Raw genomic sequence first — 17,960 nt, forward strand, 5'->3', positions numbered from 1 at the left:
TTAGCCCGTGAATACCCAACCAGATTTTTGTCAGGTTGTCTGGGAGCCCATGTCTAGTGCGGGTGGACATTGGGCTGGGCTGCCTGACCTGACTGGGGCCGTTTGGGTCTGACTCAGACCTAGGCCCGTCGAATACCTGACCAGATTTTTGTCAGGTTCGGGCCAAGTCCAAGTCTTATCGAGCACAGGTACTGAGTTCTGCCTGGTACCTGCCTATAGGCCAGGGTTGTGTCAGCCAGGTGGGCCGGCAACAGGCCAAAGTTTAGGCTACAAATAGAGAGAGAGAGAGAGAGAGAGAGAGAGAGAGAGAGAGAGAGAGAGAGAGAGAGAGAGAGAGAGAGAGAGAGAGAGAGATGTGCCCCAGTCTCCGGTGGTAGCCTTGGTTTATAGGGTTGTTTTAAAAACATACCCCTAAAAAAATTCACAATTCGCTCATACTCAGATCTGATAGTATCAGGTTCTAAATTGGTTGTTTCTATTTTCATTAAAATTCATGATTTTAAATTTTTAAAAAAAGTGAATTTTAACAGCCTCCTCCCCCCCACCGTGCGTGCAAACACACACACACATAATGGGGCTGGGGGTAGGGAGGTGTGGGCGAAGATGAGCACATATGGTGAAAGTGAACCTAATATGATTTTGAATTTATTAATTATTAAATATGGTTAAAGGGAGTAAAGTAGTAGCCAAGGGTATGAATTTGAATTGCCAAAGATAAAACTAGCTACAAACAATTTTGAATTATAAGTTTGAAGTATGAATTTGAATTATCAGAAAATTTTAGGTATTGTTTTTTTGTAAATAACAATTTGTTTATATGATTAAATGTAAGATAAGGATACGACACTACCATCTTATCTCTTCCCTCGTTTGCTAAATGTCAATTACATGACCTCAACGTTTCCTTCATTGCCAAATGTCAATGACTACTAGCTCAACAATCAATTAATGCTGGGTCTAATTACTTGGATGATTAAGCTCGGGCTTCAATCCCATATGGGTGATCTGTTAACTTTCCTATTAAAAAAAGAAAAAACTACAAGTCCGGTTAGGCCAACCGGTCGGGTTTAGTTCGAATTCAGGTGGAACCAGACCTGGCCACAATTTTTGGGTATGATATCGGGTCCAGTCCGGATCTGGGTCTAATCTGACCCACCATAAGAGAAATCATACCTGGACCCAATAAGAACTACTAGAACCAGACCTGGGCCATACCCGGTAAAATAATATTTTTTATCATTTTTACATTGAAAATTTGTGTCTTAATTGGAACTCGGGTTGGGCACGGGTTTGGTGTAAAATTTCACACACTATACCCCGATCCATGTATTAATCGGACGTTTGAGTCCAGACCTGGGTCTTATTATTTATCACTATACCTGGACCCTGTAGGCTTTGGTATGGGTCAAGTCCAGGTAAACCCGCTGACACCCCTAGGTAAGGGTCACCACCGTGGGGTTGCCTGCATGGCCAGTGGGGTGGTTGTGAGAGTGTTGAGATTAAGACACCGAATCAAACCCCACTGACACACATGTGTGTTCGTAGCTTTCAAAGGTGAGTCAGGCAAGGCAAGGTGGTTGTGAAGCCTCACCCAGAGTTTTCCTTGCTATCAAACAAAAGAACTACCAGTCATGAGGGATCATCCACTAAAGGTTCCAAAACTTCCCCACTCCTGACATGAGACATAATTATTGACCCATTTGAGAGCGGACGATAAGAATATTTTGGATTTGGTTCAGATGTAAGCATTACTGAATTTGACCTGATTGGATTTAAAGTCGAATGGATAATGGAACTGAGAAAGCTAGATAACCCTAAATACATGTAACTGGATTGGGATCTTAGTGGGATTTAAGTTGTTAAACTCTATACTACATTAGAATATGGTTATTAATGGGTTGGTTTTTACTCTTATAGGATCCAATTCAACGGATTCAGATTCTTGCTGATACCCAGCCTAAATCCAAACTATTGACACCCTTAACCGTGAGCAACAAGCGCAAAAAATTTTTTTTTTTAAAGGCAAGCGGGGGTTAGGCAGACCCCTACCAGTTATACAACTATACCATTGGGTTTTGAACCTGCAACGTCCCAACACAAGGTAACATGCACAAGCTGCTCCAACCAGACAAGCAGAACCCCCGTTGGTACAAGCCACAATTATAGTAGCACATTATGAAGACCTATGTGATAGGGACACATCATTTTGGTAGTGTAGCATGCCCGGACATGCGGACACAAACAAAACCCAAATGAACAATATTTTAATATTATTTTAATCTGTCAAAGTATTGTTTTAATAAACATACATTTTATCATTAAAATATCAAAAATTAGTTCTTTATTGATCAAAAAATTTTAAAAAAAATTGTCATGTCTTATTTTTCAAGAAAATTTGAACTTTTTAGTCGAACTCACACAATGTATCCTTGTGTCCACGTGTCTTTGTGACATAGGTGAGGACCTCACTTACAAATAGGGGTGTCAATGGGTCGGGTCGGGTTTGGACCCAGAACCAGACTCAAACCAGTTTTGAGATGATGGTACTGGGTCTGGACCCGGGTATAATCAGATCCACCATAAGAGAAACCATGCATGGATCCTATAAGAACTACATGAACCAGACTCAAACCATACCTGATAAAATAATAATTTTTTATCATTTTTACACTGAAAATTTGTAGATCTTAATCAGAACTCGGGCCGGGCCAGGGTTTGATATAAAATTTCACAAACCATACCCGACCCCATGTATTAATCGAACCCTAGACCCTTTGGCTCCGACTCGGATTGTAATTGGGTCTTCTTATTTATCACCAAACCCTAACCCTATAAGGTTTGGTAGGGGTTGGGTCCAGGTCAAACCCGATTCATTACACCCCTACTTATCAATGCAAGGCAAGTTGATTATAGGTGAGATGAGAGCCGTCACAATGAGACAGTTAGGCTCGAGAAAATTGGTGCAAGGTTAGTCTTTTGTCCAACCTTCTCAAGTTTCAAGGGAGAAGCATTCTCAGGCGAGAATCACATCACGACTTGTAGTTTCTTATCCTTGTAAATATCTTGAAAAAGTGTTTGACTGTAATTTATGGTAACAAGATTTTGAGAAAATCCAACCTTTGCAGAGAACATACTAATCCTTGACTTTTTGAGGAATCCTTCATCAGTGGTAGTGGTTGGTTGTGAATGACCTGACTTTCTCTTTCAATTAAATAAGTATGATTAAAAATTATCACTAAAAACATAAAAATATATTTATCACGTTAATATAATAAATGGTAATTTGAAAGTGAATTATATTTTAAAAATTATCAATTTTTAAATATTATATCACATAGGTGGTATTCACGAGTGTGTGACATAGCTTGAAAGTGCAGGGCTACTAGAATATGAGAAATGAAAATATGAAAACTAGAGCGTCACTAGCATTTCCAATAATTATTTTTTTGCAAAAAACCCGACCTTGCAGATGCATTCAATATGGTCCATTTACTATAAATTGATTGTTGGATCATGATTTTTTTTTTTAAATGTGATTTTCAAATGCTTAAACATTGACCAAAATTTTGAGCCATTTATTTTAAGCCTTAATTTTTTTTTGCTTAAGCATCACAATCAGAAAATTCAAGAGCCAGTCTCTTAAAAAGGGAGCATGTAGAATAAAAAAAAACTCATAAATATCCCAGTTCACACTCTAGTTTTCACATTCTAGCTGTTAGCTTCTACATGAACATGTTGAGAAGAACCGACAAACAAAAAAATAGAAGAAGCACACACAAAAAACAAAGATTTTATATGGTTAGACAAGAATTGTCTAAATTCCTTATTCAAGTGAGAGATCACACTTTTACGAGAGACAGATTTACCATCTTTAAATAGAATGAGTTTATGAATGTTACAAAAGTGGTTGAGTCAGATAAAATTATAAAACTATCCTAAAAACTTGTCCAAAAGAAAAAAATTGTCTATGAGGGGCTAGCACCTTCGGAACCCTCAGAACATTTGTGTCAAACGTTATTTAGCTCCGTCCATGTGTAACTTGTCTAATCCCACTTACAAGTCGGCTCATGGAATGATTCAGAACACTCAGTGGACGTAACCCATGGTAGATGGAACGACAACCGAGGCTTTAGAATCTCCGGAAGCGTGAAGTTGACGATGGGGGAGTTTGTTATGAAGAAAAATTTGATGGGTGCTCTTTAACCTACTTTGTTGTTATTGCCTTACTGTCCTTTTGCGCTGTCCTCTCTCTTCTTTTCCCCCTTTTTACATTATCGGTCATGGAGGTTTTCCTTGAAGAAATGTGGGGTTGAGGAGGATTATTGATCGGTAAGGTACCCTTTTGATCGTATATTTGGCTTTATTTTGGAAAAATGGTTTGTGGGTATGTTTGAATTGTATGTATTTCTTGGTTTCGGTGCTTTATTCTTAGTTGGTTTTCATGGGTTTGGGGTTTAATCAGGTGGATTGTTGAGAACTCTTAGATGGGTAAACGCATAGATGAAAGCAACTGAGGGACTAGTTTATGGTGTGGGAATGGTGGTCTTCTTTTCAATTTAGCATGTCAGTGTCGTGCATAACGATGGGCACGATAATAAAAAATGTCAACATTTAGATGGTTAACTCTCTCTCTCTCTCTCTCAAGTTCACGTTTGGAAGTGACAAGAATTCTTTTTAGAAATTTTGAATATTCATGATACATGAAAAGCATGGGATGTACGGGTATGAAATTTCACCACAATTTCTCCACCTCCTTAGGTGCAGATGTGTTTCATTTGTATACATGAACCTTTTTCGTATGGAAATTTCACCATCATTTCTCCGTTGCAAGTGCATGGGAAGATTCTGTTTTTCCTATTTCATACAGAACTTTCCGTCACGAATTTCACTTTTTTTGGATGGTCATATGTTTTGGATGGAAGCATGTATATCAACAAAAAATCTAGGTTGAGTTTTAATATGAAGGGCATTCTGTATCAATCATAGGTGTAATGACAAATTATTGGATCATTGTGAACTATGCTTTGCATGAAGAGTATATAAATAGCAGATTCATGGATGCCAAGTATAGTTCACCAAGGGTGTTGATCCTCCTAGCTGAACAGTTATCAGGGACTAAGAGTCTGTCTGCATGCCGCAGAAACCTGGGGTTAATCCCTTTCTGAATGGAATGGAACCCCCAATTTCAATGGAAAACCATCCTTTCCACAGAAGGCACTCATGGGACTCAAGTTCCATGTAAGAAGATGCCACGGCGAGTGTTGCACATCTCCCTCTTCTGCAGGATGCAAACATACTCTAGGGAATCTGCATATTGTGTTATATATTGTACTCTTTAGACACTGGGGATGGGTTTTCTGCATATGAGGTTTCCATGAGATAGAATTGTTGTATGAGGTCTCATTCAGATAGAATTGGTCGTTTGAATGTTCTGTCAATTATTTGTTGACTGCAGGGATATGAGAAGGTGTTGACTGAGTCTATAACATTTGTTTTGCTGTCCTGATGGAGCCACTATCCCCTGTTCATCATTCAAGGCAGATGCTGACTGCAAGACTATCTTTATGCCTTTTATTTGTCTCCCTCTTTCAATGCTGCAGAACGGCACTTTCAGACTCCACATACTTAATTGGTCTTGGAAGCTATGACATAACTGGACCTGCAGCAGATGTCAACATGATGGGCTATGCTAATGCTGAACAGGTTGCCTCTGGAGTTCATTTTAGGCTGCGAGCTCGTGCCTTCATTGTTGCAGAGCCTAGTGGTGCACGTATGGTATTTGTGAATCTTGATGCCTGCATGGCCTCACAGCTTCTCACTCTTAAAGTGCTTGAAAGGCTTAAATCAAGGTATTAAGATTTTTTTAGCTGAAGTTTCAAATTTCTAGAGGAGGCAGTCATATGAACTTCTGTTAAACCGTTAATCTGGGAAGTCAAAAATATTTCCTTTTCAATGTTATTAGGCGTGTCATGAAAAATGAGCCTAGACAGTCATTAGCAATGCTGTTTGGGAATCTGACAACCCACCAAAAAAGAAAAGGAATCAAGGAAAGAAAAATAATTTTCAACATAGGTTGAACTTAATGATCTGAAACTGCTATTTCAGCATCTGATAAAACAACTATCCTGCTAAGACAATGTGATCTCTTGGTAGTGTCCGGGGCAGAATAGTTCCATGTATTTAGTGTCATTATGCTGTACATTCAGTAAATCTTGTATTGTAGATGAAGGGTCTTTCACATCGTCATTCTACTGCAGATAAGCTATATATATTTAGTGACTTTTAATGTAAGGTCACTCTCAGCAAAATCTCTTTTAACCCATTTATTTTCTGTTGTCAAGTTTTACCCTAACAACAGTTAGGGTTGATTGGAGTGCATCAGTAGCGTATGCATGAGTTTTGAAGGTTTCACTTGAAGGAATAGAGAAATATATTTGTTAAGGTCTAATATGCACTCAGAAAAATAAATAAATTTGTTAAGGTCCAATATGCATTCCTTATGTATTCTTCTAAACAAATTATTTTAATCTTTAGAACCTAATACTGCATTCATTTGATGTAAATCCTTCTGAGCGTATTATACCTCCCTGCTGCTGATGGTGCATGCTTTCCAACATTCCAGATGTCTATCATGAAGTGGCACAAAATCCAAGACACAAGAAAAATAAAAACAATACTAGTTCTATTAAACAACTGAAATCTAAATGTATTATCACAATGCGTTTCGTTAAGACCAGCGAACATATCATACTAAAAAACAAGAACCAAGGAGTAAAAGTTAATAATTTTTAGTAATAAAAAATATATACAATAATTACAAGGCAACCTTACTACACACACACACACACCTAACTGGCCGTCACTCTCACTCTATACATGCAATCATCCACCAATATATGTATATATATATATATATATATATATATATATATATATAGAGAGAGAGAGAGAGAGAGAGAGAGAGAGAGAGAGAGAGAGAGAGAGAGGGACTAGCCTAACGGCTAGTTGGGAGAGGTCCAATGGCTGGTTAGACCTCTTCCAACTAATCATTGGGTGTAGTTGAATGACTAGATTGGTCAACATAAATTGTTCAAGATGAAAAACAAAAATAAAGAAGAAAAATACAAAAGTAGTTATTTAAAAAATGACTAGGAAATAAAAAAATTAAAACTTCCTATTCTACCCCTAATAGTATATATTAAGTATATTCAATCTATACAACACCTAGGCTAATGACTAAACATCCAATAGGTACACCAAATATATGTGAGAAATCTTGAAAATCGAGCCTCTGAAACCTGCAGCAACATGTTTGAGAGAAAGAGGAAGAAGAAGAGGTTGGAACAATGTAGAGAGCAGCCCACTATTTCTGTCTTGGCTGCCTCATTGGTATTAGTATTAGTGACTACACTGACTAGGGTTCAGGTTTGACTTGATTACCCTTAATACAAAATAAATATTACATAAGAATACATCCTATACAAGGTGGATCAGGTCCAAATCCAAACTGAACACAAGTGACTATTTTCTTACAGCCTCCCTCAAGCTGCACATGCAGATTGGATCGTGGATAACTTGCTTTTCAAGAATCAGAACCTCGTCTTTGTAAGTCTCTTGGTGAAGATATCAACTGTAATGAAGTGGATTGAATCCGGTACACATGCAAGAACACACTAACACACTTTCAATCAAGTAAAAATACTTGATTGAATCACGAAACCACCCGCAGCTCAATATAGCTGTTGGGGCAACTCCAACAACTATATGGAGCTGTCCCATCATAAATATAGCTGTTGGGGGCAGCTCCAACAGCTATATGGAGCTGTCCCATCATAAATATAGCTGTTGGGGCAGCTCCAACAGCTATATGGAGTTGTCCCATCAAATTTGAAAAAGACAAAAAGGTAAAAAAAGAAAAAGACAAAAATAAATACATTAAATAAAATGCAGAAATTTCAGCCCCTAATGGGCTGACACCTATTATAGATAAAAGACCGAAATACCCCCAATGGGCTGACACCTATTACAGATAAATGACCGAAATACCCCTAATGGGTATTTCAGTTAACAATAAACACATATATACATATACATGTATATATACATATATATACACGTTTATGTATATCTTAACACCCCCCCTCAAACTCATGGTGCAACAACCAAGAGTTTGCCAAGTAGGAAGTGAAATCTGGGTGAAGGAAGTGCTTTGGTGAAGAAGTTTGCGAGTTGATACTCTGATGGAACATAAGGCAGTGTGATAGTCTTTCGCAGAAATTCTTTCCGAACATAGTGACAATCCATTTCAATGTGTTTTGTCCTCTCATGAAATGTATGATTGCTCGCGATATATACAACACTCTTGTTGTCCCAGCACAATCTGGAAGGTTCTGTGGTGTGAATTCCCAAATCCTCTAGTAGTTGTCGCAACCATACTAACTCGGACGTACTCATTGCCATGGCGCGATACACAACTTCAGTTGAGGAGAGAGACACCTTCTGTTGCTTCTTGCATCGCCAAGAGATTAGAGAGTCTCCTACAAAAACACACAAACCAGTAGTTGAGCGTCTATCATTCACATCCCCTCCCCAGTCAGAATCTGAGTATGCAATGACTTCTAATGAGGAAGAAGATGATAAAAACAATCCACGACTTATAGAATTCTTAATATATCTAATAATTCTCATTAAACACTCATATGTACTGTAGTGGGAGCATGCTGAAATTGACTGACAGAGTGAATAGCATGAGAGATATCAGGACGAGTAATAGAAATGTAGGACAAAGCTCCAATCATTTGTCTGTATGGGGTTGGATCTTGCAGATGTTCTCTATCATCCTTCTTCATTTTTGCATTTATGACCTCTGGAGTGTCAACCCGTTTTTCATCTGAGTGTCCTGATTTGTCTATGATCTTTGCGGCATACTTAGTCTGTGACAAAAAATAACCACGAGGTGAGTAAGCTACTTCAATTCTAAGAAAATACCATAAAAAGCTAAGATCTGTCATATCAAAGTTGTCTTTAAGCACATATTTGATATGGTTTACTATCTGCTTATCATCTTCTGTGATTATTATATCATCTACGTAAAGCAACAGTATAACCATCCCTGCATTGGAAGACTTAACAAAAATGCAGTGTCAGTAAAACAAGATTTAAAATGCAGTTGAGTCATCAGATTACTAAATCTATCATACCAAGCTTTGAGAGCTTGTTTTAACCCATACAAGGCTTTTCGTAAACGAAGAGTTTTCTCATGTGCTAAATTCAAACCTAGTGGAGGATCCATGTAGACCTCCTCATCCAGATTACCATTTAAAAAAGCATTTTTTATATCCATTTGAAAAATTGGCCATTTTTGGATTGATGCTATAGAGATGAGAGTTCTGTCAGTCGTCATTCGAGCAACTGGGGCAAAGGTCTCATCATAGTCAATTCCATATTCTTGATTGTATCCCTTAGCTACTAGTCTAGCTTTATATCTTTCCAATGTCCCATCCCATTTGGTTTTGATTTGTAAACCCATCTACATCCTATAGTTTTTTTTCCTTTAGGTAATGTTTGAATTTCCCAAGTTTGTGCCTTTTCTAATGCTACTAATTCATCGTTCATGGCTTTAATCCATTCTTGATGATTTTTAGCTTCATAGTAGGATGATGGTTCAAAATATGAGTGTATGACCATTAAGCATGCTCGGTATCTTGGTTCAAAGGAATCATAGGATACAAATCTACTAGGGGCTTTTGAAATTCTTATCGATTTTCTAATACTAGCAGAATCAATATCTTGATTTTGAGAATATCTTTCTAAAACACATGGTGGGTGCCCTTCGGTTCGCCTAGTATATATTTGTATGTTACTATAGGGTGGGTCGATATTGTTAAGATTGTTGTCTATATTTTCACTTGCATCATGAAAGTCAGAGTCTTCATGTTCACTTTCATGCTCATTATGAAGATTTTCATACCCTTCATGTTCATTGATGAGATAAAAAAGAAACGAATAATCATAGTTTTCTTGGGGTTTTTCCTTTCTAAAACCATCTTCATTTTCAAGAAATGTAACATTTCGTGAAACATATAATTTGTCCCTTTCCCTGTCATAACATCTATATCCCTTTTGATTTTCGGCATAGCCCAAAAAACACAAGGGATTGCTTTTGGGGAAAGTTTGTCGTTCTTATGGGTAAGAACAAAACACTTACATCCAAAGACCCTCAATCTTTTATAATCAGGGGGGGGGGATTTTAAACAAATTTTCAATAGAGGATATATTTTCAATAGCTTTTGAGGGCATTCTATTTATCAAATAGACTGCCGTTGGAGCAACTTCGGCCCAAAACATTTTTGAAACATTTTTTGATACAAGAAGTGTTCTAGTGGTCTCAACAATATGTCTATGCTTTCTTTCAGCTAGTCCATTTTGTTGAGGAGTGTAAGGGCAAGATTTTTGATGAATGATGTCATTTGAATCAAGAAAATTTTTAAATTCTTTTGATACAAATTCCCCCCCCCCCCCAAGAATCGGATCTAAAAATTTGAATATTGGTTTTGAATTGAGTCTTTACGTACTAGAAAAATCTTTTAAAACAATCAAGTACTTCTGACTTTTGCTTAAGAAAAAAGATCCAAGAATGTCTACTATAATCATCTACAAATATAACATAGTAAGATACCCCGCCTTTAGATGTAACTGGAGCCGGTCCCCATACATCCGAATGTACTAACTCAAATGGATTTTTGGATATAAATTGTCTCTGCCTGAAGGGTAAAGCGCTTTCATTTTGCCAAGAATGCAATCTTCACAAACCAAATTCTTTTCTTTATAATAAGTAAGAAATGAAAACAAGTGTAATTTGGTCACACTAGGATGTCTTAGTCTTTTGTGCCAATTTTCTATATTTTTCTTTTCCACAAAATTACAAAAAGATTGTTTTGATAACTCAAGATTGTCCATTATATAAAGATCTCTTCTTCAATGGCCTTGCCCAATCAGTTTCCCGGACTGGAGATCCTGTATTAAACAATCATTAGAAGAAATAAAACTTTACAACCATGATCCGTAATTTGTGAAACCGATAAAAGGTTTAAATTTAATTTTGGCACAACCCTAATATTTGGTATGTGAAAGTTTGATTATTTTTGAAAGATTCCAAGACTTTTGATTTTTAAGGATGTTCTGTCGGTGGTTGAAACATAAGAATCATTTGAGTTAGAATGATATTCGGATAATATTGACTCATTTGGAATATCATGTTCATCATCAGAGGAGACATGCTGATGTATCCAAGAAGGATCAACTGTACCTTCTTTTTGTATATAATCAGGTGGGTCATCACTTCTCAAACTATCACCATGAGCCTCACGACAGACTGTGTCAATGTTTTGCAATAGAGACATGTTCATCCAGTCTTTTATATCATCATTATATGGAGTTGAGAGATATTTCTCTTCATTAGAGTCCTTTTTTTGTAAAAACAAAGTTATCCTCATAAAAAAACATGTTTGGATATGATTATGCAACATTTCACTGGATTCCAACAATACCATTTATGCCTATCATACCCTGCAAATCTACATATTAATGCTTTGGGAAGAAATTTGTTACGCTGAGAGTAATCAATGTGCATATGGCATACACATCTCCAAACCTTTAGTTCAGTTAAGGCAGGATCTCTTTTAAACAAGACAAAATAAAGTGTTTTGTTATCTAAAATTTTCATTGGCAGCCTGTTTATGATATGCACGAAAGTGTGGAAGGCCTAACTCTATAATCCCAATCCAACTCGGCTAGCATGAATCATTGTCATCACACTTTCAACAATGTGTTGATGCTTCCTTTTGTAATGAAATGGTAGTCTTCCACGAATGCACTTGAATCTCTCAAAAGAAAGTATCTAAAAGATACTTTATACAAGACCCAAAAAAGGGTATAAATGAAAAAACAAGAAATAAATGACAAGCTTTATTTATGAGAACAAATGCTTAAAAAGCATTTTTAGTGAATGATTTTACAAAGGGGGATGCACCCCTATTTATAAGAGAAAAGGAGGAGAGCTCATAAGGCGCTCTCCTCTTAGCCATTGGAACTAGTTCCAACGGCTAGAATTCTAGCGGTTGGACTAGTTCCAACAGCTAGATGCTTGGTCAAGTTTCAATCGGAACTTAACCAAAAGCAAACTATCTAGTTCAAAATGAACTAGATAGTTAAAAGACAAAAAATCTAAAAATAAAAAATATATACAAATTTATATAATAATATAATTATATAAATATGTATTTTATATTTTAACACTCTCCCTCAAACTTACGGTACTATGAGCGAAAGTTTGTCTAAGAGGAAATGAAATCGGGGAGCCGCAAGTGGTTTGGTGAAAAAGTCTGTTAACATATGGTAGATCAATGGTTCCATGCGAGTACTCGTCTCTGACATAGTGACAATTCATCTAAATGTGTTTGGTGAGTTCATGGAACGTCCGGTTGCTTGCAATGTAGATTGCACTTTTGTTGTCACAACATATGCGTGAAGCTTGTGTTACTTCAACTCTCATATCAGCAAACAGTCGCCTGAGCCATACGACTTCCATTGTAGTGGTTGTCATGACTCTATATTCAGCTTCAGTGGAAGAAAGATAAACCTTTTGCTGCTTCTTGCACCTTCACAATGTTAGAGATTGACCTAAAAACACACAGAAACCAGTGGTTGAATGTCTATTATTAGAATCACCTCTCCAATCAGCATCAATATAAACAATTAGATTTAATGAGGATGATGCAGACAAGACGAGTTCTTGTGAGCGAGAGCTTTTTAAATATCTAATAATACGTAAAATTGCTCCCATGTGAACAAAAGTGAGAGCATGTTGAAATTGGCTAGCTGTGTGTACAATATGTGTAATGTCTGGCCGAGTGATAGAGAGATAGGAAAGTGATCCAACAAGCTGTTTGAATGGAGTAGGATCATCAAGATGCTCTCCATCATCAATTTTCATTTTAACATTGACCACTTCTAGGGTGTCCACCTTCTTATCGTCCATAATGCCCGACCTGAAAACAATATCAAGGGAAAATTTAGATTGAGACATTAAGTATCCACGAGGGAAATAAGAAACTTTAATTCTTAAAAAATATCTCCATAATCCTAAGTCAGACATTTCAAAATGAGTTTTAAAAAGAGTTTTGATATTGACAACTCACTGTTTGTCGTCATCGGTGATGATCATATCATCTACATAAAGAAGAAGAATAATGATACCTGGATCAGATTTCTTAATAAACAAGGCAATGTCAGCTAAGCAAGAGTGAAATCCAATATTAGTCATAACATGACTAAATCTATCATAACAGGCTTTTTGGGGCCTGTTTGAGGCCATAAAGGGACTTCTCAAGACGAAGAGTTTTGCCCTTAGGGATACAAATACCAGGTGGAGCATCCATGTGGACTTCTTCAACGAGACTCCCATTTAAGAAAGCATTTTTGACATCTATTTGAAATATAAGCCATTTTTTAATAAAAGCAAAGGCGATTAAAGTTCTAACAATGGTCATACGGGCTACAGGGGTAAAGGTTTTTTCGTAGTCAATGCCATACTCCTGAGCATAACCTTTGGCTATGAGTCGTGCCTTATATCTTTCTAGGGTCTCATTACTTTTGGTTTTGACTTTATAGACCCATGTACGGTCTATAGGTTTCTTTTCGAAGGAAAGATCTTGAATGAACCAAGTGTTGGCCTTTTCTAATGCATCCAATTCTGTTTTCATGACTTCAACCCATTCTTCGCGATTTTTGGCTTCAGAATAGGAGGAAGGTTCACATATGATTTGATTAATGCAATGGCTGCCCTATATGAGGGTGAAAAAGATTCGTAAGAGACAAATTTTCTAGGAGGTCTAGAAATTCTAGAAGTCCTTTGATTGAGAACTTCAGAAAACCTTTCTAATGCACATGGAGGGTGTTGCTCTCCAACTCTTCGTCTTGAATATTGCAGACCAACATCCCTACTGGTTTGGTCTTCACTATCATTTTCAAAGATAGTAGGACTTTGATCATTATCAAAGTTAGAATCAAAATCTTCTTCATTGAATTTTGAAGTTAAATCGATTAAAAAAGAATATTCAGTAATATCCTTGGATTTTTCACTTTCAAAAGAACTTTTTTTTCTAGAAAAGACACATTTCTTGATACATATAATTTGCCATTTTGAAGATCATAACACCTGTAGCCTTTTTTATTTTCAGCTTATCCTAAAAATGCACATAGGATTGCACGATGGGAGAATTTATCATTTTTGTTTGTAAATACAAAATATTTGCATCCAAAAACTCTTAATCTAGAGTAGTCTGGAGCTAAATCATAAAGTTTTTCAATTAGGGATATATTTTTTAATGATGAAGATGACATTTTATTGATGAGATAGGTGGCAGTGAGAGTTGCTTCAGTCCAAAAACCTTTCGGAACTTGACTTGCAATTAGCAAAGTTCGAGTGGTTTTCATAATGTGGTGATGCTTGCGTTCTGCAAGACCATTTTGTTGAGGGGTGTGTGGTTATGATCGTTGATGAGTAATGCCATATAAATTAAGATTGTTTTTAAATTATCGAGACATAAATTCTCCCCCCTGAATCGGTACGAAAAATGAAAATATTACTTTGAAATTTGTTTGTTTCCATCTTATGAAATATTTGAATTTATGTTTAAATTCAAGTGTGTCTAGAAAAGTCATCAACAAATATGATATAATACACATAACAACCTTTAGAGATAACTGATGCGGGTCCCCAAACGTCCGAATGTATTAACTCAAGAGGTTTTATAGAGACAAAGGTTCTATTAGAAAAAATAATCTTTTCATTTTACCAAGAATGCAGTCTTTCCAAGCAAATTTTTCAGGATTACAAAATTTTCCTATACTTGGGAAGTATTGGATTTTAGACATATGAGGATAGCTAAGTCTTTTGTGCCACAACTCTTTTTCTAATTTCTGAACATTTAAACAAAATACATTCTTTGGTAGTTCCTGTTGAGAATAGGTGGTTCAACACTATTCATGATCCACGACATAACTGTGTCATTATCTTCATCCTAGGTAACATATTTTTCCACTTTTTCAGTGGGTTCGTCTTCCAACAAGATATGTTTTCTACGATGTCCAGATACCGACATCATAAAAGTTCTGGACCACCTGGCATAGTTAGTTTCATTCAACCTTAGAGAAGAGCCGTACGAAAAGGGATTGGCAAATGCCTTATACTCCCCAATATGTTCAATTTTGGAATCACATTTCGAAGTTTCAACCATACTGAAGATATAATTCTATTTCAGCAGAGATAAAAATCTGGACAGGCTTCAAGCAAGACAGGGGATAGCGTGTGACACTCACACATCAACTGATACGACAACCAACAACTGTTCACAAAAAAAAAACCACGACAGTAATGAACAACAACCCTCAACAAGGATAATTTTTTTTTAGCACAGCAGGGCATCAAGCCTTCAGTTTCCACGACAGTTATGAACAGCAACCCACAAACATGAATGATAATTTAAAATTTTTTCAGCACAGCAGGTAATCACTCTTGCTGTTTCCATATTCTGAAATAAACTACCAACTGAAAAGAAACAACCAACAAAGATCCAGTGAATCACGACCAACGATAATGTGCAGACGCAGAAAATAAATCACGACAATTGTTGCTCCCAGACAAATATAGCTCGACAGCCAACAAGAATACCAGTTCTTCAGGGCCCGGTTAAAACAAATCAGTCATTTTTTTTAATCACAAGCAACAACACAACAGGTGAGATTGTTGTTTCTCGGCAGGAAAACTCGGTAGCAGAAAATCACGGCAGGAAATCACGGCAAGGCTTCTCCCAAACAACAGAAAATCATGGCAGGAACAAAACATCTGCTCCCTTAGCTCTGATGAAAGATCTGGGTCATCAAATCCTAGATCTGTTATCAGATCTTACACAAATAAAGAACAACTGACCTGATTTGAAGATATAATTTTTTTTCGTTGGTGTAGATCATTCGAAGATTGATCATGATCGACGATCACGCTCCCACGATCGGCTGCTCTGATACCATGTTGAAGGAAAGATTAGATACACCGAACCCTAGGTAGAGAGAGAGAGAGAGAGAGAGAGAGAGAGAGAGAGAGAGAGAGAGAGAGAGAGAGAGAGACGACTGCACAAGAAAAACTTGTTAACCTCATTAGGGCAGCTACTCTCTATGTTAAATAGAGAGAGGCCTAAAAGAATAAATTACATCTAAGTCCATTATTAAATTAAAATTTCAAATAACCTCTAATCTAAGAAGGCTTAAACATAAAACCACCTATTCTCAACCGTTCCAAAAAGTCCATGTAATATAATGCCTCATTCTCTATGGCCTTCCCCAATTAGCTTCCCTGACTGGCGATCCTGTATCCAGCAACCATAAGAAGAGAAAGATATATTACATTCATAATCATAAATTTGTGACATAGATAAAAGATTCAAATTTAATTTTGGGATATATTAACTTCTGGAATACAATTTTTTTGGATTTTTGAAAACTTTCAAAACATCCTACTCCTTTTATTTTAAGAGATGTTCTATTTGCTGTAAAGACTTTTGATATACTTGAGTTATTTTTAAGACATTTAGATAAACATTTATCCTTTGGGGTCATATGAAATGAGGCACCAGAATCTAAAAGCCAAGAAAAGTTACCTGGACTGGATACAGATGCAACTGACGCTCTAGTTGAGGCTTCAGTTGAAGAGGATACTCCTTTGAGAAGAGGTTGAAGAATTTCCATCAGTTGAGCCATGGAAACAGGTGCATCTTGATCTTTTGGCTCGGTTTCAATAGATGCAACTCTCTTTTCGTCTCTCTTTCTTAGCTTCAGACATTGAGGTCTATAGTGCCCCGATTCATGACAGTGGTGACAAATAACTTTTTTTTTGTCAAACTCACCACTCTGTCTCTCAAAATGATGTGGCCTATAAGTGTGAGTATGATTCCCTGGTCTAGACATAGCTAGAATGGAATCATCAACCTTTGGAGTAATCTTTCTAAGACGGTTTTCCTACATAATTCTTCAATAGTATCCACAATAGTAGGGATTTTACCACGATGAAGAATAGCTGATTTGGTGGATTCAAATTTCGGCCTTAATCCATTTACAAATTGGTAAAAGTGTTCCATATCGAGTTATTTTTGACGAAGCTCGATGTTCTCGGCACAATGCCATTTTGGCTTTAAGAGAGCTAATTCTTCCCAAAGTTCGGATAACTCATTATAATATTCACGGATAGATTTATCACTTTGTCATCGTCTAAACTTTTTCATGAAGATTGCACACATGTGCAATATCTTTAAGAGAAAATATATTTCTAAGGTATTCCCATGCCTTATCGGTATGTTCAAACTTAGCAAGGTTAGAACATTTTTTAATGTCTACGCTATTAATAAGCCATGACATTATTTTAGCATGTCCCATCCTCCACTCTTTTCATTTCTTTTCATATAAGGCTAGAGCCTTGATTTTCTCCTCTTCTGTTAGAGGAACATCCTTATCACCCTCTTTCTTGGTGAGAGATAGTTTGGGTTCTGAATCAGAACCATCAATGATTCCCCATAAACCTTTTCCCCATATGTGGTGCTTCATAATTGAAGCCCACATCACATAATTAGTATCATTCAATTTCATAGGAATGCTGGTGACTTTATCATGGTCATCCATCTTTTACAAAGGTGCAAAGTAGGAAGAAAGACGAGAAAAAAAAAGGAATAGAGAAACAAGAAGGAATAAATACAATACAATGTTGTTCAAGTTCTTCTCTCCAAATGCATCCTCTTGTAGCCAATAGATAAGTGTTAAAACACCTTTTCGGCAAGTGCTAAAACACTTATTTTCAAGTGACGAACTCTTTTTGTAAGAACAAGGTGGTAAAACACCTTTGCACAAGAAGC

The 17,960-nt window shown here is 36.7% G+C and overlaps 1 protein-coding gene across 2 annotated transcripts in view; it reads left to right on the forward strand.

The window, feature by feature from the left end:
• Positions 1-3,986: 3,986 nt before the first annotated feature.
• Positions 3,987-17,960, forward strand: part of LOC149828160 (neutral ceramidase 2-like) — a 42,765-nt gene continuing 28,791 nt past the window's right edge. The window contains exons 1-2 of one of the 2 annotated variants that reach the window (XM_090017419.1): positions 3,987-4,329; positions 5,456-5,849. In XM_090017419.1, the coding sequence (XP_089873545.1) occupies positions 5,506-5,849 (344 nt within the window). In that variant the 5' untranslated portion in view covers positions 3,987-4,329; positions 5,456-5,505. Of the gene's footprint in view, positions 4,335-5,455; positions 5,850-17,960 lie in introns of both variants that reach the window. The other variant, XM_090017420.1, reaches the window with a different exon arrangement.

The sequence above is a fragment of the Nuphar pumila genome, chromosome 9 (genome assembly GCF_984573655.1).
Source record: "Nuphar pumila chromosome 9, dmNupPumi1.hap1.1, whole genome shotgun sequence".
Classification (NCBI taxonomy): Eukaryota; Viridiplantae; Streptophyta; class Magnoliopsida; order Nymphaeales; family Nymphaeaceae; genus Nuphar; species Nuphar pumila.